The 27,116-nt window shown below is 35.7% G+C and overlaps 1 protein-coding gene across 3 annotated transcripts in view; it reads left to right on the top strand.

The window, feature by feature from the left end:
* The window catches only part of zfpm1 (zinc finger protein, FOG family member 1), a 270,631-nt gene that overhangs the window by 195,763 nt on the left and 47,752 nt on the right, over window positions 1-27,116 (top strand). For all 3 annotated transcript variants that reach the window (XM_039763522.1, XM_039763523.1, XM_039763521.1), the window contains exon 4: window positions 17,270-17,403. In XM_039763522.1, coding sequence (XP_039619456.1) covers window positions 17,270-17,403 — 134 coding nt within the window. The remainder of the gene's footprint in view (window positions 1-17,269; window positions 17,404-27,116) is intronic.

The raw sequence follows: 27,116 nt of genomic DNA, 5'->3' as shown, positions 1-27,116 counted from the left end.
ACCTTTTATTGGCTAACTAAAAGGATTACAATATGCAAGCTTTCAAGGCAACTCAGGCCCCTTCTTCAGGCAAGATGTATTTTTGCTTAGATATACTGCATTGTTTGTCAGTACCCTTTATTGTTAGTAATCCTTTATATTTTAAAATAGTAAATGCATTTAGATACATTCCACTTACAATACATTAAACTATTTTGTATAAGTTTGATTTGTCAACCATGCTACACCTAAACTAATATTTCCAATCATGTAATCTTGTTTCCTCCATCTTATCCTCTCCTTTTCACACAGCATTAGTCTACCATAGTGCAGCCTAATGTTAGTTTACATGACTTTGTTTTCCTTTGACAGTTAAGTTCTGAATTTATATGCATATACATACACTTTTTTACATCCATCCATTATCCAACCCGTTATATCCTAACTACAGGGTCACAGGGGTCTGTTGGAGCCAATCTCAGCCAACACAGGGCGCAAGGCAGGAAATAAACCCCAGGCAGGGCGCCAGCCCACCACAGACTTTTTTACATATACTTTATATATATTTTAACATGTTTAGAGTCAATTGTTCTGTTAACACCCTGAACTTTGCAAGCAGCTGGTTTCCTGGTAGTGATGAGCGAACACTGCCAAGTTCACTTCACTGGTGAGTTCCCTGACATTACAGAAATATTTGTAATATTTGCCAAAGTTGGTGAACTGCATTAAAATCAATAGAGGTCGGAGTAACTGAACTAGGTTTGACTGGATTATAATGGTGCAGTCGTCTATAAAGTGTCCCTGAGGGCTTGGGAAATGTCTGCTAAATATACTGGGCCGATAATTGTGGTCATAAAGGTGACCTGAGCTGTGCGGCAACAGTGCCAACCACTGCACCATCGTGCCTCTGTGAGACCAAAAAAGAAAGAACACAGCAACATTAACAAAGCAGGAGCACACTGTGAACAAGGCACCATTTCATTCTTAGAGATATAACAACTGTGATTAATATTTGAAACTTTCCAAAAATGAGCACATGCTATGCAAGTCTTTTTTATTTGACATGACATCATTGAATGAGGTAGGTCTTGTGGAAGTCTAATAGCACATGTGCATTTGTAGTAGGAAGTGTGAGCCCAGGTAGTAATTCTTTTATGCAGTATGCTAGCAGTCTTGCTGATAGTGAAAGAAAAGACTACTATGGTGTTAAAAGCTCAACATTTTTTAATTTATCTGCTGTGAACATGTAATCAGCATCACAAAGAATGGTGGCAGGAAAAAGGTAAAGCGTTCATGTGATTTTAAGTAACTTTAGAGTGGCAAACACAAAATGATTTTACTGTTCATCTCTACGTCTGACTTGCATACACACTTGGTGTTCTTTTATTTACATGATGAATATGAATGTTACAAATTTAAATTGTGTTATTCTTACTTAGATTCATATTTCTATTTCTCCTGCAAAAATCAGGGATTGGAAAGCCACAATAGATGAAATTTGGAAGTATCTCACAGAGAAAGATTCCTGCTTATAATTCAACATCTTAATATCTTCTACAGCTCTGTGATGGCCAGTGCTGATTTTTATGATATAATGTGCTGGGCTGGTAACATCACTTCAAGAGAGGCCCACAGAATCCACAACCTGAACAGAAAGACCAGCTTATTTAAAGGATGCACTCTGGTCCCTCTGGAGGTAGTAGCAAAGGAGAGAATTAAAATACAACTGAGTGCCATTATGAATAATGCTGCACGTCACCTCTTTGACACACTAACACCGGGTACTTTCAGCCAACTAAATACATATTCAACAGAACTGTGTCAGGAAACGCTGCTGGGGCTCCTTTATACCAACAGCAATACTTCTGCATAATTCCTCACTGTGACAGCCAAGTCAGAAGTTTTCTTTAATTTTTTAATTTTCTTCCCTTTTAGTCATTCTGGTGTGTGTTCAGACCATAGTGTATGTGTACAGTATATATATTTATTTCTTTATCTGTCCAGAGGAAACTTGTCTTTTTAAAGAAGTACTTTAAATAAATAAATACATACATAAAGATCTATCTGTCTATCATCTCGCTTAAGAACAACAGCCTTCTTGTTTTTCTGTTTTTCTACTTATGTTGTACATTCAGGATTGGCATGGAGTTTCACATTTAGCTGCACATCAGTGTTGTGACAAGGAAATGTAATGTATGGAATGGTTTTCTTGTTTAAAACCAGTAATATTTCTATAATTCTTTCAATTTTTTAAATGTGAAATAATTACTTTCTTTTGTAATATATGCAAAATACACATAAATACATACAGTACATAGACATATAGTTTTGTTCCACTCTTCCTATCTGTTCCTAATTAGTAATATGACTTAATGCTGTCATGTTATCGCAATGCGGTTATTTCAGTGTGTTACTGCAATATTTCTAATCGCTTTATAATGGCTTTTTTTTTTTTTTTTGGTATGATCTTCACCTTTCCTTTTTATTTGTCTTTTCATGGCTGCAGCCATCTTGCTTATAGTCGCTATGCCCATTGCTGGTCATATGACATAGAGTACACTGGACGCTGTCTATCATCACAATGTGCCTACATAAAATGGCGGCACCCAGCAGAATGCCATTGACCATTTGACTATAGAAACAGAAGCAGACTCAGTGTGAGAGATGGATTGAAGAATTCTAGTTAGTTTTAGGATCTTTGCAATAATGACTTTGACTATGATTTTCTGTTTTTGGATTTTGGTTCATGATTCAGATGGTTTCATTATTTCAAGCCATGGCCAGTTTCCAGAATATGATTTGCTGCCTCCTGAAACATTTTTTCCATCTTCTAGCTTTTCCTGCCTCAGTTATAACCCTGAAAACCCTGAGCATATGTTTTCTCCAAAGTGTTGTATTCATGTATGTCCATTTTCAATACTGTTTCTTTACACTTTTTTTTATTTTCATCATTAAAAAATCAAACTATTAACTGCCTTTAAGATTTTCAAGTTTTTATCATGCACTAAACATCAGAATCACAGCCACAATATAAAGTAGGTATTTACAGTGAGTTTTGTGCATACAAGGCTGTTGCTTTTGATTTCTTTTGCTTTATAAGAACTACACAAATACTGTAGCAGTATTTCCAGGTTCTTGGCTTCTGAACTGAACACTTCTCCTTTTTTTTTGCCTTCATTCAACTTGGTTGGGAAGTTCATTTTATCTGAAGAGGCATGTTTTCCTCTGGTGGGGATTGATACACAGAAGATAGATGAGTGTTTTGACATGAAGAGTGTTAGACAAACAGCCTTATCTCAGCAAGTCTGTATCTTAACCCCCAAATGATCATTAGCTGTTAAAATGGGTGGATGGATCTGCAAAAGGACCATTAGGACACACTTTTTAACTTTTTTCTTGTATTAATATAATCTTTTCCTTAATATGTATAAAAATAAATCTGATTCCAATATTGGTGTTGCAGTTAAATAAATGGTGAGTGACTTACCATATACATTTTTTGATTTGAAACATTTGCCTTTAGTACATGAAAAAATATTTGTATGTGCATATACATACTGTATATGTGTGTGTGTGTGCGTGTGCGTGTGTGTGTATGTATGTGTATATCATATACACAGTATAATATATAACCTTTTGTCCTAAGTGGAGTTAAAAAAAAAAAAGGAGAGAGATTTATTTGTCTTTTTTGTCTTGGTTGTCATTTTTTTTCCCTTTTGGTTACAAGGCAGCTTTGTATAATTTTTTTAAATGAAATTTATAGAGGATTAGAGTCGCATTGTTTGTTTAGCTTTCTGCACAGCTTTAGAGTACAAGAACATGTTTTTGGCAGTAATGCATCAGACAAAATATTTGCAATCCTCATTTATTATCATGTAGCATTACACGGTATGATTTTCATTCACTAAAGTCTTTCCGGCAGCTTTGTGTTTTTTTTTTTTCTTTCATTCAGTTGGAGAAAATTTTAATTGATATTTTGCTTAAGCCAGTCAGCATATTAGTTTAATGGTGTTTGTAGACAAGGAAAGTTCATATGCCTTAACAAATGATTAGACAGTTTTTTTCCAGTTGGTCTCTTCAGAGCAGAGGTCTTGTCCAGGGTTTTGTTTTTATTGGTAAAGATGTCTGATAGGTTGATTGATGACACTAAATTGACCCCAGTATAAGTGTGTGTATCCTAAGATCCACTGATGCCATTTTCAGGGTTGATTACTGCCTTTCTCCCCTTCACTCTACAGTTGGATTAAGTGGGTTTAGAAGATGGATTGATGGACATTTAAAACACTAATGGCCATGCTTAAAAGCACAATGCCTGCAAATGAAATTCAGCACTCGCATTATATTTAATAAAATATTTTCTAGCAACAAAGAAACAACAAGCTAGAAAGAATCCTTCCGTGTGCATTCATGATTTGACATTTCTCAGTTAAAACTAAGCTAATAATATGAAACTTTTCAGGTACTGGTTGTATTTCCAGAGCAGTGTTAGCATTTGCTTGTTTTAGATGTCATATCCCCTTTGTTGTCTGCAACACTTTGGTACCAACACTTTGAAACAGTGAACAGGAAAAGCCAAAGAGGGTATTACTTACAACACAATTAGATAACCAGCACTGTTTGTATTAACAAGTACAGTATGTAACTCTTCCTCGATCACTTGCCCTGCTGCTGAATTCTTAAGTCAGGTCAGTTTAGTGAAAACTACTTTATGTTCTTTTTTTTTCTTCCAGTGAACGATTTGTGAAGGGATGTTTAATTAAATAAATGAATATCCTTTGATTTCTGAAGTTCTACTTGAAGTTGCCATCTCCCTAATGTCGAGCTTGCTCATCTGTAGTTACATTAATGATGAGTGTGAACTGTGAACCCTTGACATGAACATGACATAGTGTGTCAATGATTATCCAATCACATTAGACTAAAAAAAACCAAAAACAGTACTAATTCGCTGTCAATAAACGTGGGAGTAGCCTAGATACAGAGAGCTGTGTCCCTGGAAAAGTCTGAAAGCAACTAATTATAGGGCAGCCTCAGGTCACGTGCTTGCCAAAAGATCCAAGGACATACATCTCATTTGGCTAGCATCCTTCACTTGGGAAATGTAGGTAGTCACACAGAAATTAAACAAATACAAGTCTGAACCAGTTTTTAATGAATGTTGACACACACTGACACCAAGCATGTTATACAAATAAACACAATTATTTTCTTGATTATTTTGATTCAGACTGCAACTTACACTAGTGGTAGCTGTTATTGCTGTACACCATTTACCCGAAAAACAAAAATGATTACCATGGCTGTTCTGATGCCCATCCTTTCAGAGGGGCAACACATTCCCTGTTGTCCAAGGTTGTGGTTATGTGTTTCTACCTAGAGGGCTGATGGCCCTTGCAGTACTTGATGATCCAGGAGTTATACCAACTATTCTGTATATACGTAGTAATGGATATAAAACTATTAACAAGTTGCATGCATTTTACATACTGAACAGTACATTTTTGGAAGTCTGTGCTAGCACTTAACATGTAAAAACTGTGGGACTCAGCAAAGTGAATGGATGTCCAGACTACCTTTTTGGTGTCTGCCAACAACTATATATATTTATTTAATGGAATTAGTATGAGGGAAACATACAGTCTACAATGCAGATGCCCTTTCTGAATGTTTTTTTGAGGTCATGTTAAAACATTATGACACAACTGGCCCTTTAAGTGATAATATGAATGTTTCCCTCATTCGTTTTCTTACTCAGTTAATCCAATATACAGTCATGAATGGCTGGTGCCCATCCCAACAGCATTAGGTATAAGGCTAGGAAAATACCTCTAGACTTTATGCCTGCTCATTGCAGGACATACTCATGTGCATACTCACACTGGGCCAGTTTAGAGTTCCCATTCAAACCTACTTACATGTTTAGGCTGTTCAACAAATTATAGAATACCCAGATTGAAAACCAAAGTAAGTATTGTGACAGAAGCCATGCTAACTCCAAGGAGTTACTGACGGCACCAAAACTGAATTCCGTCTTGTAGAGTTGTAAGGCAGCAGTGTTAACCACTTTAGATAAATCAATATTATATATGTTTATATTAACCCTCTTCTGATGTTACACACAACAGATTGAAGTGCTTCACCTGGCAATTCTTCTCGGCCTTTTACTGGGACTTGCCATTTTTTCTTATTCTTCTGAGTTACTTCCAAATTAAAATCTATTCTCCTTGTTCCAGTATTGCTCTTAAGGCAGGTTACCTCATGATAAGTGATATCACAATTTAAAAAGAGTAATAATTTTCTTTATATAATGAAGTCTGCGGTGTATACATGAAATACATCAATTGTTTTAGACCATTCAAGTCTAAATTAATTTGTGTTTGACTTATGTTTATATACTGTTCATTTGAGCATGATGCATTCTCTATCTAATTTTTAGCACTTAATTAAGCTGTCCATTATCAAGACCACTTAATCCAGTTCAGAGTTAAGGGGGGCAGAGTCTGTTCTAGAAGAATCGGGCAAATGGTAAAAATATACCTAGCTGGGATCACTTGTGTCTAAGTTGGATATCTGGTGCATTTTCATGACTGATTAAGTCTGTTTTATTTATTTTGTTATTAGCCTGCTTTGTAACCCATAGCCTTTACTTTACTGTTAAAGTTTTGCATTTCAGTAGTTTATTTAACCACACTTTTCCCATATTTTGTTATAGTATTCTCAGTTATTAGTTCTCCCAAACAGGCCCCAATATTTTTTACTATTTATTTGGCAGTTAAAGAGCTCAACTTTTTGTTGTGAAAATGTTAACTGCTCAAAAGTAATATATTTTTATCATGTCGGTTTGGATTTATCTTTTAAATCTAGTCATTTATTTTCTAGTTAAGAAGCTCTGATATGCCATGATTGTCTGGTTCACTATCAGATTTCATTTTCTGTTGAATCAATGATATTCTTATTGTAGTTTTCTCTTTTGATTGGGATGGTGGAAATAATCAGTTTGTGAAGGGAAATGAATATGTGACTAATCTAGTTTTTCAAATTTAATGTGTTAATTATGATGGCTATTGAGTGTAAAGTTACTGCGGAGCCGAATCCCAAAACAAGACTGCAGATATTACATTTTTGAGGATTTACAGTTTGTGGCAGCATTGAGAAAGAATATATTAAGTCACAGATGAAGAAAATTAAGGTTTATTCTTAATATATAGTACATGGGTACAGATTAGCACCTGTTAATAAAATTGTGTTTTCACTAGTTTCATTTGACTAAAGTTGCCACTATCTCTTGACAAACATTGTTATGGATGAAAATAAATTGCTTTCTATTGATACAAAATCTCTTGATAGTGGTATTCTAACCTTTGAAGATTGTACTGTATAAGCAACATTAATCACAGTGCCTTAACACTGGGAAGAATTTGTGGTGGTAGAGTTCACTCATCTTTGTATCTACACTGTGCCAATGTCTTTTAAAGAGGTAAGAAACTATTGTTTATGTTTATGTATTAATGATCATATACAGTACATCTGGAAAGTATTCACAGAGAATTTTGTTTCTCATGGTCTGAGAGTCCTTCAGGTGCCTTTTGGCAAACTCCAGGCGGGCTGCCATGTGCCTTTTACTAAGGAGTGGCTTCCGTCTGGCCACTCTACCATACAGGCCTGATTGGAGGATTGCTGCAGAGATGGTTGTCCTTCTGGAAGGTTCTCCTCTCTCCACAGAAGACCTCTGGATCTCTGACAGAGTGACCATCGGGTTCTTGGTCACCTCCCTGACTAAGGTCCTCCCCCTGATCGCTCAGTTTAGATGGCCGGCCAGCTCTAGGAAGAGTCCTGGTGGTTTCAAACTTCTTCCACTTACGGATGATGGAGGCCACTGTGTTCATTGGGACCTTCAAAGCAGCAGAAATTTTTCTGTAACCTTCCCCAGATTTGTGCCTCGAGACAATTCCTTTCACTTCATGCTTGGTTTGTTCTCTGACATGAACTGTCAACTGTTGGGACCTTATATAGACAGGTGTGTGCCTTTCCAAATCATGTCCAATCAACTGAATTTACCACAGGTGTACTCCAATTAAGCTGCACAAACATCTCAAGGATGATCAGGGGAAACAGGATGCACCTGAGCTCAATTTTGAGCTTCATGGCAAAGGCTGTGAATACTTATTTACATGTGCTTTCTCAATTTTTTTATTTTTAATAAATTTGCAAAAATCTCAAACTTTTTTCATGTTGTCATTATGGGGTGTTGTGTGTAGAATTCTGAGGAAAAAATGAATTTAATCCATTTTGGAAAAAGGCTGTAACATAACAAAATTTGGAAAAAGTGATGCGCTGTGAATACTTTCCAGATGCACTGTAAGGAATGGAGTTTTAAAGCAGATTGTGCTTTGTGACATTTGAAACTCTATAAATCCATTTTACTCCTGAGTCTAAGACTTTTTATGCAGACTAAACATGGCTTGTTTGAATCATTGTATCAAATTTGCTTTGAAATTAAACCATTACTGCTTCAGGAAAATTTGACCTTACCAGCATTCAAGTGATCACAGGAGTAAAATATAAAAGGATCTTACACTGCCACTATGAATGTTTTAATCCTTGCAAATAATTTGGGATTTGCTTTTCCAAGTAGTGATTACCATTTTTTCTGCATTACTGGGTAGATATTTCCATTTTCCCTCAATTGATGGATGGTTCCTTTGCTACTGAGTCTGCTGAAATCTTTAGTTCATGCTGTGTGCATTGTAGCAGGTTGATTAATAACTCCAAACACTGTAATATTTCTCTGCTTGTTAGAATTGCTCTTCTCAAGAATTAGCCACATAAGCTCCACCTTATAATTTACACTCTTGTTTTGCTGGCAGCATTGTTGACTTTTTGGAGTTCAAGTGAAACAAATAACGAGTTGTTTTTAATTATTTGCAAAATCTGTAGAACAGAATAAACAATTGCTGTTTCTTCTGGTTAAAATATAATGTGGCTTTCTATGTATCCTGCCCAGGAAATGTTCCTGTTCTTTTAGCAGCCCCTGTATGCCATTCATTTTCTGTGTAGACTTTGCTGTTCTCTCCATTTTCTCTCGAGGCCTGGTTATCTGATATGAGCAAGTGTCATTGTATGGAAAGGTATTCCCAACAATCGACTGGCAGGTCTTCTTTCTATTATTCATTTATTCTAATAGTGTGTAGGTGTTCCCTTTGAACAAATATGTTTTCTATTAATTTAGTATAACTTCTCATACACTTCACTCAGCAAAGCCTTACTATTAGTCAATTCAGTTGGTTATCCTGTGTCTTTTTAAAATATGCTTCACTATGCATTAAAGTTTAATATTTTGTAGTTTTATGAATCGTGCGCTGATTTTCTTTCCTAAAATGGAAACTTTAGCAAATATTGCTATAAAAAGTTAAATTGTGTTGTGAGAACTCCATCTTTTAAGTCTTAGGCTGAGATCATTTCTTGAAGACCTAATCCAGGTGTTTGGAATCCTTCCAAGTTAAAGCTAAAGTGAATCTAGCAAATTTAATTCTGCTGAATATCAGCATGACTTCAACATTAACTGGAACTATAGAAACAGAAGGCATGTGACTCTGATACAGAAAACAATGAAAACAATTCTTTATGCAGTAGAATTCTGGGAAAAGACTGTCCACTTAACAGTCTATTACATCACTCGTCCTCTTTCCAGTAAAAAAGCAAGTTGAAATAAAAATATTATTAATTATTGTAACTCATATGGGATGGAGTTGTTCAATTTTGCATGATGATTTATAAACTATTTAATAAGCATAATCCTGGGCATATGATGGGAGCCATCTTGGATGGGTCACCAGTCCATTTCAAGGAACACTTACAGTTGCACTTGTTAAATATTCTTAGACGGTTTTCCACAGTGCATTAAGCAATGAGCTACAACCTCAAGACTTCATAGCCACATATTTCCTTTTATTTCTAAGCAAATAATATATATTTTTTCCATTTTACATTTTAGAATAACTAACCCTTGGTCTTTTGAAAAATTTTAAGCAGATCTTCAACACCATGAAATTAGCTATCTGCTGTTATATGGTTGTAATTGACTTTAAGATGCTCTTGTCATTCATTCTCTTTTCTTTTTTTAATGTGCAATTGTGCTATACATTAGGGTCCAGCCACTGTGTTCACTTTTATATTGATAATGACTCGTCTACAAATAATCCTTACTAACTGCACCCTTCCATACAGAAGAAAGCATATTTAGTTAATGCCTGTGTTTCATAAAATGTCTGAACATCATTTCTTTTATTTGATCCATTTTTAGTATGCATTGTCCTTGAATGTGGGCAGCACAACATCTGATGAAATGTGAAAGCTTAATTTACATTTTTGCCTGCCAAGTGTAAGGCTCTGGCACATAGTTAACATCATATAAGTCACTGTGCTGTCTGCAGTGTGTTGATGCTACTTTTTAAAACCCTGGTTACTGGTTGGTAACAAACAAAAAGTCTACACTCTCCAGAGACGCAGAGTTGTTATCAGTTGCTTGGAAGAGCTCTTAAAATTCCTTGTCTTCTGCAATCAAGGAGGGTCATTTTTTAAACAAAAACTCAATAAATCTTTCTGGTTTTTAGTTTTCTCATTAAGGGGGAAAATTAGCTAGAAGTGCAACTTTAAAAGTGCCAGTTAATTCAGCTTGTAAATGGAGAGAAGGGAAGTGGATGGCTTTGGGCTATGTACAATTGTTATTTAAAAGAAATTTTATATAACAATAGCAGTATTCAAAATCTCCAGTCAAGTCTGTGTAGAAAATTCTGAGAAAAAATATTTGCCTTTTTTCATCATATGTATACAGTATTCACAAAACACTACACACACATTTCAATCAGACATAACATTCTTGAACCAATTCAGTTTTGTGGTGGAACAAAGTCTTTCCTGGAAGCAACCAGATACAGGCCCAGTTCATTGCTGGTCCCACTAATACTCACAGGATGGCAATTCAGAGCTAGCTATTAATAGACCTGCACACCTTTTGGGATGTGGAAAAATCGACTGGAGTATGCAGAGGAAATTCCTTGTAGTTGGGGAAAAATCACATACAATAAACAGACAACAGTGGGACATGGGATTTGAATATACGATACTGGATCATTCAGGCAACAGCACTGATCTCTACACAAGTTTCTTTTTATTTTGAGGTGAATAATTAATTAGCATTTGGCCAAAACATAAGTTTTAGTTTATTCATTTTTTTTGCCATATGTTAATATTTATCCATCCATTATCAAGCCATTTACGTTTGTTGGATCAGTAAAAATTCAGCAGGAAGGTAAAAGGAAATTAAATTATATGATATGTAAAGAAAGTTACCCCAACTATTCACAAGTCCCACTGCATTGTATCCTCAAGGACAGTGCTTCTCCGCCTTTTTGGTATCGCAACACACTTTTTCTTTAAGTGTCTTCATGGCCCACCTTGGTACGGATGGGGAGTCCTTTTTGCCAAATTGAGTGTGATTGTCAGAGAGATTGACACCCATGGCAAATCAAGCATGATTATGAGAGCGGGGAGATGTCCACCTTGGTGAAAAGAGCAGAAAGTGGATCAAGTGCAATCATTGGAGCCTTGAGCCACTTCACAAACCACTGCCAATATAAATTATACCAACTCGCAACCCACTGCTTTAGAACCAAGCCTAAAAAATATTAAGGAACATTTATGTTGGGTAGAATGCCCAGAGGGGACTGGGGGGGTTCTTTTATCATCTCACTATACTCATCTTCAGAGACTTAAAAAACTACACTATATATAAGGACTCTACCTTTCTACTAAATCTATATCTATTTTGTGTGTTTATTATTTTTTATGTTCTTCATTCATTATCATTCTAATCTAATTTTAATTTGTTTTTCTTTTCTCATAACTATTTTTTGACATCTCGTAAAGCACTTTGTATAAATATGTAATACACAAGTAAACAATGTTATTACACTAGACCAGATAATCATTCTCATGTTCAGTCCCGGGCCTGCCTGTAGCTGTTGGTTTTCGTTTCTACCAGATTCATGATTAATTGATCTGATTAGCTGATCTGTTTATTTCTTCTAGCATTTTGCTTTCAGAAAGTTAGTGTTAGAAATACATTTTGAAGAAATTAAGAATTATTTGTATTTTTTGCTAAATCTTTAGATGCTTAGAATTTTTTCTGTTGAGTTTGTTGTCTTAAATGAATCCAAAACATCCAAATACAAGCATAGCCGACACCAGGGTAATTAACACTGAATAGTAAAGAGCAGCTATTTTAGTGTTGCCTATTTGTGTACTTATTTATTAACTTATAGCATAAATAACCAAAAAGTTAAAAAGAACAATGTACTTAAAAGCAAAAAAGAATTCTTATGCATCTATGTTCCCGCTTCATTCATTTAAAAATATACTATAACCAGCTAACCATTTCAAGAGTAATACAAACAACACAAATGGGGAGAAACCGCTTGCTCAGTTAACAGAGGAGCCCAATTAAAAGAAAAAAAATTGGATGGGATGGAAACTTGAAGCTACAGGAGGCCTTTAGGACTAAACTAGAGAACCAGCCAATTAGAAAGTAGTTTATAATTAATATTCAGTATGTCTATGCAGTGTACAGTATGTTTGGCAACACCAGCATTAGGAGATAACAGTCAGACAATCACGGTGACCTGGCTATTCATGACATACACCACTTGGGAGTAAAAATGCTTTTAAAACCTACAGGCCAGAAAGTAAAAGGGGAATAGCTGGAATGCTTTACTGTGTTTTTCTGGAATATTCTCTTGTCTTCTCCCAGTTGTGTCAAAGAGCAACTTTTCATTTTCTTTTCAGAATGACCTCTGAGGTGTATAACAGTGCTGTCTTTAAAATATGCATTTGTAGTGGTGAGAGTGACATTCTGTGGTATCCAGATTGTCCACATTTTATGTAACATGTGTCTAATGTGTAAAGTCAGAATAGCAAAGTGTACATTAAAATGTTGAACTGTTTATCATTTATGTGTAGCACATAATTTTTTTGTTGTACATTCTAGTCACCTGTTTATTCCCTTGTCTATTTCTATTATCTTATCTTTAAGGTTTTCTGTACTGCTTATATTTACTGCTTTCTGGGAAATTTAAATGTTGTATGATTCCTTTGAAGTGTGTAATTGTAAATTAGTTTCTAAAGCGCCTATTATTTAAAGCAGATGTCAGTTATGATGGATAAATACAGTGACTGTGCCAAATGGATATGGGCTGTTAGCACAGTTGTTAAAAATATTCTGTTATCAGTTGAGGTCTTTTCATTGAGATTAATAGGATGGTCCTTAACAGAAATATTTACATGAAATGCTGAAGGAGACCTTCATGAAAATGATCTACAGTTAATTTAAGACTTTAAAAAACTGAGAGTGAACATTTTCTTGATATAAAAAGGATTGATTTGGGGTGAATCTAAAATAAATTATGGTTATTTTGTCTACACTGAATATATGGTATAAATCATCCCTCTAGCCATCCATCCATTATGGACAAGCATATACTAGCCATCCATCCATTATGGACAAGCATATAGTAAAATAAATAGATGGAAGGAGCACAGGCAGATTCATTTATTCACTGAGGTTTGTACATTGAGTCAGTGGTGGAAATTGAACTGAGAGTCTTGTGATTTACAGTCAGATTCCTTAACCTGAATGATGAGTGAAATTTCAGATGTCTAACACGTTCAAACAATTAAGTAAAGTACTTATTCACAGTACATAAAATCATGTGCAGTGTAAAAAGGTTGCATTTTACATGGTTACCTTTTAGCTCAGATTTGTAGCAGCCAGTAAGATTATACTGTTGGAGTCTGTACTAAAATTCAAACCCCTGTGATTCATAATTAGATGGCCCTCCATCACAGCACATCCAGTCTTTCCAGTTCTTTACATTTTGAATTTAAACAAGTATACCCACATAGAAAGCACTTCAAACTGAGAGTAACATCCCAAGCAAAATTGCAAAGTTTATCTAATTTTAACTTCAGATGACTCCAACCTAATGATGAACAATCAGTAAACAAAACATAAAGGTTAAGCAAACATCAAGCCATAAAGTCCAGTGTGTAAAGAGGTTCTTGAGAACAGGAGCTTTTCCAAGAACTCCTGCTTTGCATGTAAATTACACAGCCAATACATATAATTTTCAGCAAATAATGTTATAAATCATTTTCACAATAATGAAGAGAAAGAGAATGAAGGGCGTTTTACATGAAGGAAAAGACTACAAGCTTAGCCAAAAAAATACATATGTGTGTGTTGGATAAAATGTTTTCATAGAAGCAGATTGCTTAGCAAATACAGATTTTGTAAACTCAAGCAGACATAGCGTATCTTATGGTGTGTGGTAAGTGTAAAAATTCAGTCTTTTATTTAGGAACTGTAAATGCACTTTATGCACTTACCCATTTCTGTTTGCATCTCTATCACTTTTACTAGCATTCACCCTGGTTTTCTATGCTGCAAGTAATGCTTTATTGGCATATTGGCACTACAGCACCCAATATTTTGTATGCCTCAATCTTCCTCTTAAAGTGATAAGTAGGCTAAAGCTGGTGGTACATTCCACAGCTTCTAGTTAAAAAAGATGTCAAACATAAATGAGTGCAGTGGCTGATCTTATTGCCTTGAGGATATAAGGTTACAGAAACAGATTTGCCAGGGATGACAAGTTTCATGATTCCATGTACACTTTTCAGCACACTTTAGCATTTCCAAAGTATTGTGAGCTTGCCACTTTCCAAAAGCCAATAGTGTGCCTATAGTGCCAGTGCCTGTACAAAGGCTTTTCAGGTATAACAAGTTTAATAACAACAATTGCTTTATTTTCCTTTCTTAACTTAGTGTGACAAACATGAAACATCAGAAACACAAGCCTCTTTTCTGTTTGCACGGACAAAAACACTGAAGTTCTTTCTTCCCTAGGAAGGATTCTATGCATTGTACATCCAGTTGAGTGCTCATTGATTGTCCACCCACACACATACACAAGCCCATCCTTACGACTTAAGTCAAAATCAAACCTGTTTGATTTAGTTGCAGCAAGTAAAAGACTGGCTTGACTAAGTAGCTGGGGATGTTAAACTACATGACCTGTGGTTAGAGGAGTGACTCACAACTTCCACCCCACTGACTGAGAAAATTGCTGGAAAGTTCTGTGACAGGGCTTTAGCTTACTGGGAGCTCTGAGCCAATGCAATGCGAGTAAGAGAGCTAGTGTCTTGCTAGGAAATGGCACCCCATCCGAGGCTGGTGCCTACCTCCACAAAGACTTCTTCACCCAACAGCTCAATGATAAAAGATATGAGCACCAAAGAAGTAAGCATGAATGGATGAATAATATTTTGTGCCATTGACTTTTCATAAAAACAAATGTGAATAGTTTCAGATTGTTACGAAATTAATGTGAGCCCCTTGTTCAGGGCAAATAACCTAAATGTCAGAAAATGTGTTTTATGATAGAAGTTTGTCATTATGGTAAAGATTATTAAATAGTTTTCAGACCTTAATTGCTTTTGATTGTTTTGATTTAAATTTAATAGGTTGTGTTTTCCTGAACTAAAATGCAAAATGGTATAATTTCTATATCTGTTTGGTTAATTTAAATATTTTGCCAACTTTAAAGGTTCTGACAGCATTATAGCTAACCACATAATATACCTTTGATAATGGATCACACATTCTTTTATCACATAAAAATATTTGCATTCATTATAAAACAAATGTTTCACTTTTTTCTCTAAGATCTGAAAATATACAAGCTGTTCATAATTATACATATGGTTTACAATAGTTTGTTCTTTACCCAGTGTCAATTTAATACTAAACCTTGCTGGATGATTCCTATGTGCCATGGTGGTAGGTTGTGTTGCAGTGGATACTTTCTTCAGATTTTTGACCTTTATACTTTTTCTGAAGGTTTCACATTGTCCCAGTGTGCTTTCTTCCCACATTCCAAAGACATGCTTGTAAGGCTAATTAGCCATTTTTAATTAGCCTGATGTGCAGTGAGTTACTGTGAATGTGTGAGTGAGTCAATAAATGTGCCATGCTACCCTCATCCAGGGTTTGTTTCTGCTTTGTTCTCATAGCTGCCACTTTAGGCTTTGGCTACAAGCAATCCTAAAAATTGTAGGAAAGGTTTTCAGTTTATGGATAGAGATCAGATGGAGAATGGGTAAATTAATTAATGATTTTTTGACTATGTGGAATTTTACGGCAAGTATTTACTGTCCATCACAGTGGGTGCATCAACAACAACAATTCTTCTTCTTCTTTCGGCTGCTCTTGTTAGGGGTTGCCACAGTGGATCATCTTTTTCCATATCTTCCTGCCCTCTACATCTTGCTCTGTCACACCCACCATCTGCATGTCCTCTCTCACCACATCCGTAAACCTCCTCTTATGTCTTCTTCTTTACCTCTTTCCTAGAAGCTCTATCTTTAAAATCCTTCTCCCAATATACTCAGCATCTCTCCTCTCCACATGTCCAAACCAACACAATCTCGCCTCTCTGACTTTGTCTCCCAACCGTCCAATTTGAGCTGACCCTCTAATGTGCTCATTTCTAATAATGTTGGTAAATGTTTTCTTCTTGAATCTGTGGACATCTGCTGCATCAGTGTGCCTTGTTTATTTCTCACAGCTCATCTATGAAGGAGGTCATTGAGGGGAACACAAGTGACACCTATGTTGAAATTTGTTAGAATTATAATTTATATATGGCAGTGCAATGCTTAGATCTGTTGCCACATAGCTCTGGAGTCCAGTCACTGTCAACATGGAGTTTTGCTCAATTTTCCTATGTCTATGTGAGTTTTTTTCTCCATAATCTGCATTTTAGGGTTACTGTGGGTTTTAAGCTGGTCCTGTTTGAGTGTGAGTGTTGCCTACAATGGACTGCCTTATTTCTGATGGTGCTGGGAAAGTCCTTGAAAGGGTTAATTTATCAGTAGATATACAATTTATATTATGCATGAATAAGAGGATCGTTGTGTAGCTTCATTTTGTTAGGTTTTTGGTCTAAAGAAGGGTTTTCTGTGGTTCAAATGAAATGCTTTAAAGCTGCTGCATAGTATTTTTGTCTTTTTTCACTTTGGGACCAAAGTCTTAAAACTGGACCAAATATTCCTAGTTTTAAGAATAAATAAAGGATGAAGCTACAATAATATAATCATGTGTCTCTATAAACACTTCATAAAAAGTCAAATGGATGCCTGCATGTTTAAAAAAAAAAATCCTTTCCTTTTCCAGGTGAATTGGAGTTGTGCATCAGTGAAGGCAAGATGAAAGTCCGAGCCAGGCAGAGTATTATGCCAGAAACCTCTTGGGGACCATACAAAGGGAAGATTGAGGTTGAATCCATGGCACTGGATGGAGTAGCAGAGGTACAGCAAGCCAAAACTTAACTTTCTGGCAGATTACTCATCCAGAAAAAGAAATGTTATATTCTTGATTTTATTCCACTCTCATTTTCCATATAACTGCAAAGACTTTCATGATTTTAAGAACTGTAATTTTTGTGTTAATGTTTGTTTGTAGCATACCTGTTCTACTTAATATGATACTATTCATGTGTATAATATTAATATAGAATTGGGCATCTAGGGAAGCACTCTGAGGTAGTCTGCTGCAAAGGACAATATATACAGTAAGACAGTAAGAAGAAACTACAGAAATAAGCAGAAAGAGAGGTTTCTGTGTTCATAGAATGCAAAAAAAGTCTGTTGCTAAATTAGCATGTGGCTTGTTGAAATAAACCTCACAAAATGAAGGGATAATTCTTTTTTTATCTCTATGTGCAAAATTACAAATAAAACAGAATATCTGATCTAACGGCATTCACTGCAGGTTTAGTAATTTAAACTGTTTCCCGAGTGACTTAATTTAGTCTACCAATCGCAGCAATTCAACGTTCTGTTACTGTGTACTATTTTAACTGCTTTTTGATCCATTTTCAACAAATAGGCATTGAGTCCCTGTGGCCGAGAACTTGATTATCTGGGTTGAAAATGCAGGAATGGATGGATACATTTTTATTGCTAGACTACTAAACAGTTATTTCATTATATAACTCCTTAGCAAATCTTCATGTGTTTGGGAGCTTTTCTTGCCCATATTGTGTTTCATGTTTTTAGAGAAGCGCTCCATCAGATCACAGACCATCACACTTTTTACACATCTCAACCCCTCATTCAGACACTGGGCACCAGTTGCCAGCAGTGATCCCAAAAATCAGACCGGCCTATCAGAGATGTGCTCTCGTTGTCTGGAAATAAAATGTCCTCCAAGACAACAGCCAAGTTCAAGTTTATCTGAGGTTAGCTGACTTATTTGTTTACCCTATGTACATTTTTGTTATTATATATTCAACATAACACATCATTTCAGTCATTTGATTTTTTTACATCTATATTCTCCATGCATGTTTCTCTTTGTCCAAGTCCTCTAACACAGTGGTAATTAATTAAATAAAAGTCCACCATTTCTTCATCCTTGCTTTTGCAATGTTTGATGGCATTACATGCCAGGCCATATTTCATGGTGTTTCTGATTATTATAATGGAGATATGTGTACTACTTGTCTATAGCAGTGTCTCAGTAAATAACTTGCATACTGGTCAGTTAAAAATAAGCAGTCAGTTTTGACTCTTGATTACTGATCATACAAGTACTACACAATGATTCATAAAATAAATATGAATAAATAATCCATTATGAATAACTGACGCAACACAAAAGATTCCTTTATACTAAGTGCATCAAGTTGGTTTCAGAAGTGGTGTCAATTTTTTAATGTGTCACATTTTTCCAGTTTTGCAGTGTGTTGCCTGAGCAATTGCATACTTTAACCTACTATTTATTTTCCACACTCCAAGCAAATATCATGTATCATGCATCATACTATGCTTGAGCTGTCACTTTGAGAATGTACATCATTAGGCCTAGTAACAGATGAGTGACATCCTTCAAAGCACACTCTCTTGTCCTTGATGAAACTTATATCATTAAAATATTCTGAATATTTTAAAAAGTACAGGACCATATTGGATTTTTGAATGCTTTGTTTTTGCTCTTTCCCCTATTATAGCCTTAGCAAAATGATTGGAGCAATGCACTTCCAACTGGCCATTTAATAAAGCCAGTAATAAACATTTTTTTGTTACCTTCCCTAAGGCCATATCACATTAGACTGGTTTTCCAGTGATTTTCAGTCATAAACCTTTGTTTACATAATTTTAGGGAGACAGGACCCAGTCATCAGACTCACTCCAATTAGTCTGTGATTTGCTCTAATAAAATTTGTCTTTAGTCACAGGGCAGACTCTGTGTGCACGAGAGCTGACAACCAATGATTGTTCACCCAAAAGTTCTATTTACAGAAAATAGTGATGAGGAATAAAATAAGGAACATGTGTGCTCTTAACCTTAGAAACAGAAGAGGGGCTTGTCTTTCTGATGTCTCATGTTTTACTTACTAAAACAGAATTGAAAAAAAGAAAAAGGGTCCAAGATTTCAGCTGAGTTCTCCTGTTAACCTGTTAACTCTTCTTACAGCGCCAGCTCCATCAGGCTGTATGTTATTGACAGTCACATAAAGTGTCAAGGGCATCTGTGCTGAAAGATCAGGACCCAGTAGGTAAATGTGACGAGAGCAATGATTTTCAGTCATGTAAATTGACATGGTACAGTGATGAGAACAGGGACTGTAGTTAGCTGATCTTTCATACTCCACAGCTAGAGGTCAAGTAAGGTGGCATCACCTTTACTCCTTGAGTGATCTACCTTGAACCTACAGTACCTAAAAGATTGTTTAAATTGGCCCTAGTGTGTGCTTGGTGTGTGGGTGTGTTTGTGTGTGTCCTGCGGTGGGTTGGCAACCTGCCCGGGATTGGTTACTGCCTTGTGCCCTGTGTTGGCTGGGATTGGCTCCAGCAGACCCCCGCGACCCTGTCTTCGGATTCAGTGGGATGGAAAATGGATGGATGGATGGATATCAGCAGATACATTCACCAGTGCAGAAATTGGTACAGTATCAATACCTATTCTCAACTAAACAGAATTCTAAGTAAACTAAAATACAGTAACAGTGTGTGTGTGTAAAGATTGTGCTTAAAATCATTATCATTGTCATCACTGTTGTAATCGCTATCTGCCGGGTTTTATCCAGTTTGGCTGGTTGCCTAACAAATGTTTTTCCTCCCTTCTCTGCAGTCCTGGGCATCCTTAGAGACCATTTGCTCTCATGGCAAAAGAGACAAAAATTATATTGTGCTACCTTCACACTTTCAAGATAACAATAATTGTAGACAATGAAACACAAGTTGCTGCTGTTATTTCTATTCCTCTCTGTACTTTTAGGCAATTTTGTTACTATATCAACACAGCACTAGCACATTACCAGGTGGGCTCTGCACAGTCAGTGTCCCGAGTTGTTCTGGTCCTGGGTATTCATCAGAATGTATGTCATAGCTCTAGGATATACATTTTTTGTGTTCAATGCTTCCAATCAGCTCAGCCAAAGTGTTGGAACAATTAGCAAGAGCAATTTTCACACTCTCTAGTACAGTATATGAATTTCAACATTTTTTTTATTAAGGAGTAAGAGTGACACCTAAAATATAAAAGTACATGGATAAAACTTGGCATCGTGGTGGTACGCCACAGCTGTCATAATTGTGATTATGGATATTATTAATGTATCCAGATGCAGCAGTGTAACGGACATCTCACTAAGCTCTATGTACTCTATACCAGTCATTTCACCTTCTAAATTTGTCATAAATTATCTCTTTTTCAGATTATCAGTAATATTCATTATGTTAAACTGTAATTTGATTTTGATTTTACATGCGTGTTATTTCTTAATATGCTTTAAAATCCCAGTGGGGTCTCTTTAATAGGTGTACTGTTGCAAAGAATCACTGGCATGAGGCAAAGGTACTGGCCAGTTTATTAACAGCTCTCACATACAAGAATGGATGAAACTTTTTGGTCTTTTGGCAGTGATGAATGTAGATGCCTCATCCTGATCACTGTATCATTGTGAAACATATTTTTGCTAAGCTTTTAACAGACCATTACACTCCCACTGTTTTTCTGGAATTCCTAAACTGAAGATATCAGCAGCTGCAGATTAAAATGTGCAAATTGACATAAATACCTCTTCATCTGTTATTAAGTGCAGGAAAATGTTCCAAAAATGCTGTCTTTATTTCCTTAGGAGACAGCTTCTCTATCTGCTTAAAATTCAGTCCCTGATTAACCCTTATCTCCCCCGATTTGTGTTTATCTCCCTCTGGCGCCATCCTTCTGGACACGAAGTCCGGAATGATTGATTTCTGGTTGATATCCGCTCATTTCTCAGATTTCATGTATTATCAGAATTTTCTTTTAACTTTTTGTACTCTTATTCAGGCTTTTTTCTTATCAAGTTTGGTTTATTTTGTTGATGAGTTCCAGCTTTGACCAGCCTTTTCCCACTATCTCTTGAATAGAAACACTGAGGAAGGATTTTGAGTATCTCTTGGAGATAGTAACTAATCACATGTTCAAAATGCAAGGCTTTATCCTCTTTTGCTCACTTGTGAACCCAGGTCCTTGTTAGTTTATTCTTTAAACTAAGTCCTTTTTATTTTATAATAAGTAAATGTACTGTAAGGCATGTGCATAAGAATCTTATGACAGGCCAGTCTGGATGTACTGTACATTGTGTTAATTCTGTTCTTACTGTTTTGATGGTGATACTCTATAATACCTAAAGCAGCGCTGACCAAACATTCTTTGCATATATATGACCTTACACTTTTTATTTTTATGAATATGTCACTACCTGGAAGGTCATGTCAAATAAAATTAAGCTTCAGTGCCCAGTAAACACAAATCAGTCACCCAGGAAGTAGCTGGTTGGACATGATTTCCAGCGCCATGCGCTTTCCATTCATGCATGCTATGTACAAAAGCCGATCGTGTTCAAGCAGACTTTGTCTAATGTACTCTTGAGACTCTATTGTCTGCCAGTTGATGCACTCCAGGTCATGTGGAACTAGGCTTTGAACCAGAAGGACAATGACAGTGACCTACACAATCAGCTTTGACCTTTTCATTCTGCCAGTTTACGCCCTAACCTAGAAGAATGTGACATTTTTGGTGTGTAATATTGTGCATATATTACAAGAAATATTAATTAAAAAACAAACTCTATAATATAAAATGTATTTAAAGTCACTGGTATAACTCTCAGAACTGTTTGTAGTGGCTGCAATAATATTTATTGACAAACAAGGCCATGTTGTGCTCTTAACCTTTTTTTAGGTAGATTATAAGAGAACAGTATATCAGCATCAGCTGGGATTCAAATACTTATGTATCCTGATGTTGGAAACATTTTGCATTTTTGAACAAACGGGTTATTAGTTCCTAATGTCAGTTTAAATCTGGGAAGACAAAAAGAGGCAAGAAGAGATAATTAGTATTGCAAAACCAGGGAAATGTATGACCCATTTCAAAGAGGTTTTGAGAAACAGCATTCCAGCAGAGTGTTGCACTCCCCTCCAGCTGAGGCTTTCCATGTGCTTCCTTTAAATTATGTTAGAATGTACATGAAGGAAAGAGCTTGAAAATTCAGGATTTAAGTTGTTCTAGATCCCACAGATTATTTTCACATAGCATTGTATCATCTCTTTCATGTAAGAAAATGATCATTTACTGCACCTATTTAGAGGGGCACCATCACATAGTTAGGATTAGTTTTTAGTTTTCACATTCAATCATTGCATACATGCCTTCATTTTTTGCCAAGGTTATCCAGTTTTTCTCCGTGATACTTTAGGGTTAGGGTTTACTTCCGGCTATTGTGAATTGGGTTAAGCTTGATTGAGAATTTAAGGTTATGTACATAGTTACAATTTGTGCAGCCCAGTGCTGTATAAAAGTTGGAACAGTTTTCCCATTTTTGAAAATTTTTTATCTCACATCACAAAAGTCATGCTTGTTAAAGGAACAATTCAGTATTTTTCAAGTCAAAGTTATTTTTTTAATTTGCCACATAAAATTGTGTTCTAAAGTGAGCGATTTTATATATTAAAAATAATACCTTGTCTGTTCTTGTAGCTTACAATAGGGCTGAAGGGTACCAGGGTCCACAGGTGAATGAAAAAGCCTGAAAACCTTCCAGATGCTTTGAAGCAGTGAAGGTTTTGATTTAAGAAAACGTGCCTTCAACATTTGTAATAATGAAAATAAACTAGAAATAGTTGTTTTGTCCCAGATTCTTAGAACTATTTTTCTTGAGTAGAGATATCAATTCACATCTGAGCATAAGAGCAAATGACAGTTAGGGGTTAATATGAAGACCAATTTTGTCTATCATCATGTTGCTATTATGCAGGCTACAGCTTTACTGATAAATATTCATACTCATGTCCTGGTATCATTTTTGGTTTCCAAGCTAGTTTCTAAATGCATATAATATTCACAGTAACGTTTTGGTTGTTGTCTCATAATTACTATACCAAGCTCAAAATGAAAAGAAAGCACGGGAGCTACCGCAGAGACATATCAACAGTGCCCGTGGATGGCATCAACATCAAGCATCACTGGCACTGAGGTCATGACCATCTGGCATTAATAGGTCCCTTTTGATGTTGGTGCATAGGGTGTGATGTGATATATTTATGTTAAAATGTGTTTATTTTTCTAGAGAGTTTTTCATGTTTACCTCTGTTTTCTGCATGTATAGTGTAAATTTTAAATTATTACCCACCCAATGTTGCCCTCTAAAAAAAGTGGAATCAAGCTAGAGTCTTCCCCAGTATTAACTTATATTATTAGTTTCACATGCATGAAGAGGCTGTGATCAAATCTCCAGTTGTTTGCAGAAGTTAAGCATGCATTTTATGTGTCATGAGATCTGCCAGTTAGCAACTAGACTGATTTTTCTTATTTTCTAGGCTTTTACTTTGACATTGCCAAGCAAGTTTCTTCTAAATATCAGTGTAAAAATGCCATTATTAATTCAGTTATTCTGATATATTTTGCAAGGCCTGATAAATGTGAAAATATGTGGTTTATTTCTTATATAGCTATAGTATACATTTGAGTGTGAGAGTTTGTATGTACTGTATATTTGTTGTGTTTGTATGGATATGTATGTGTGCATATATGTACACACTCACAGTATATGCATGTATACATATAAAATGTGCATCTAACAATTGGGTTACTTTTCCTTATTAAAACACAGAGAGCAGCAGCATGGTGCATTATCAGTACTAATCTGAATAATTATTTGTTTCGATTTCCCTTAGTTTATCTGTTTTGACAGTTTTTTTTGGTTGCTGTTAAAGCAAGAAAACAAAACATCTAATACACTGAAACATGTTTTGAATACTTATGATGAGAGCTTGAAATATGAAATATGAAAATCTTGTCATTTGTATTGTCTAACAAGAAAATTTTTTCATTATCCTGGTTGAGTGAAAGAGCACATTTTTAATATATATGAATCTGAATAGTCTAAACTAAAGATAAAAATATTGAATCATATCAAAAAATGAAGGAGAACTGAAAATTCTGGGCTAGTGCACCCAAAAACATTCTATATTTCAGTAATGTCCTAGCAAACCTTTTACATATTAAAGAAGAAACAGCAAACCTGCAGACAGTTGTTGTGCAGTGGACAAGGAGGCAGTGCGACAAACAGTTGCTTTGGGAGCTGTAGTGATTGTTGTCATTGTATCTGTTGTAAAGTATTAGACAAAGCTTATTTTTGTGAGCAGCTTGTTAGAGATTTTGAAGTGGAGATCACCTTGAATATGAAGAACTAATGTCTGCTAGCAAGATATAGCCATTTAAGAACGGCATTTGTGGTATCAGTTTCAAAGAATGATTACACTCTTTTGTTATCATGCTTTTTTTGCTATTCCCATTAAGGAAAGACTTCTGTTTGGTAAATGTGTGAGCGGCAATTTAGCCTAGAGGCAATATACTGTAGGTGGAAAGAAGGGTAAACCAGTGTTGGTAATTGAATAACCATATTTTGTACATTTTGTTTGATATATTAATTGAATATTATCAGCTGTCTATTTAATGAAATCAGACACAAAGATTGTCAGGCTCTTTGTTTATTTAAACTAAATCAGTAATACATCCACAGATTATAACATTGTGATTATCCAAAAAATGCATGCTAGGCACTTTACCTATCTATATATACTGCACTGCTAAAGTTAATGAATAAGATGATACATTAAAGGGGTCTTAGTGAGTTTTTGTTATTTGAGGGGACCAAATTTAAAACACATGCCAACAGTGTAATAATTAGGTGCATGTGAATTTCCAAAACACCTTAAAAATGTGTTTTGTGCTTTAAGTCTGTAAGTCTGGTATATTAAGTCATAAAGTTTGGCAATTTGTTAATTTCATCTTAATTTTTGGACAGTTCCCTTCGTATTGTGTATCATCACAAAGCACTTCACATAATAAGCTTATGTATTAGGTAAAATATTTGGGCATATGTGTAGTAATTTATTGAAATTATACCATCCTGGTATCCACAATCTGAAGAATTCAGTGTTGATTTAAGAATCTAAAAAAAGATGAGGTCCTTTAGGGAAAGATCCCAATATTTAGCTTGACTTGTGAACTACAACTACACGATACTCCTTAGATTTCCTGTTTCCACTCAGATTTTTTGAGGATACTTGTTCAGGTAGAATAGCTGATTAGCCCAGCATGCATGTACTGTATGTGTGAGCAAGTCATGCAATAGATTGACTTTTGCATTGCATGTATGAGACAAGCTATAACCAGGCAACCTTGTAGCGGAAACAGTGGAATTAATAAATGGGCAGATATATGATGCAAATAAATGGTCTACTGTGTATATCAAATAGTAATTAGCCAACTTTTTGACGTGAACCAACCTCCCCCTTTTATTATCTTTGTTAGGCTATAGATGTCAGTACATCTTTTGGCCTTAACAGCTCACCTCTTAGAGTAATCTCTATAATGAATCCTTGGTTCATATTAAACACTGAATATCGAGTTATAAATGAGTGAGATATTTCAAAGTAAAGGCCGGAAAATACCATGTCACTTAGAATTTATTCCATCCTGGCATAACTGGATAATACAAACTACTATATGCCAGAGTACTGTTTATAGACTTCAGAATTATTTAACACTGTTGTACCAACAAAGTTGACTGACAGACTCCTCAGTTTAGGGCTTTGTACCGTCCTGTGAAACTGGGTTTTAGTCTTCCTAATTTGTAGGCCTCAGCAATTGTGTATTTGCAGTAACACATCATCCACACTGACCATCAGTACAGCCAGGCACTTCAGATGCAGCGTGCTGAGCCCCATTATGTACTTCTTGTTCATCTATGACTATGTAGCCAAATACAAATCCAAATCCTTTCTTAAATTTCTGTATTCACCAATAATGATAAGAGAACTTAAAGAATAAAGACGTACCATGCTGACTCACTGGTGTCAGAACAATAATCTCTCCTTTAATTTAAGCAAAACTAAGAAGCTAGTCATCTACTTCAGAAAGCAGTAGGCAGACCACACTCCAGTCTGCATTGGAGGGGATGTTGTTGAATGGGTGAGAAGCTTAGTATTTCTTGGACTGACAATAAATGAGGAACTGAAGTGAGCACAGCACAATTCAGTTTTTGTCAAATCGGCTCACCAGCACTTCTGCTTCCTCAGATGTCTCACATTTCTCCATCTTTTCTCATTGACATCTACAGCTGAGTCTATCCTAAATGGCTGTATCACATCCTGGTATGGCACATGCTTGGCTCAAGAATAGAAGGCTCTGCAAAGGGTGGTGAAGGCAGCATTGTCAGCAATGAGCTGCCTTCTATATATATATATATATATATATATATATAACATTCACCCCTAAGGCCCCAACCATCCTGCACAGTTGTTTTTTTCACTACTCTCTTTTGGAAAATGGTAGTAGAGAGCAATTGGCACTCACATCAGTAGATTCAGAGACAGTTTCTACTCACAAGTAAAAAGGTCTCAGAACAGTCAATTGTAAGAACAATCTATACTAATAAAAGGCAAAGCCCTCACTGACTCAC

This window comes from Polypterus senegalus, chromosome 9 (assembly GCF_016835505.1).
Source record: "Polypterus senegalus isolate Bchr_013 chromosome 9, ASM1683550v1, whole genome shotgun sequence".
Taxonomy (NCBI): Eukaryota; Metazoa; Chordata; class Cladistia; order Polypteriformes; family Polypteridae; genus Polypterus; species Polypterus senegalus.
Note: the sequence above shows the minus strand (reverse complement) of the source record. Positions and strands in the feature narration are given on the sequence as shown.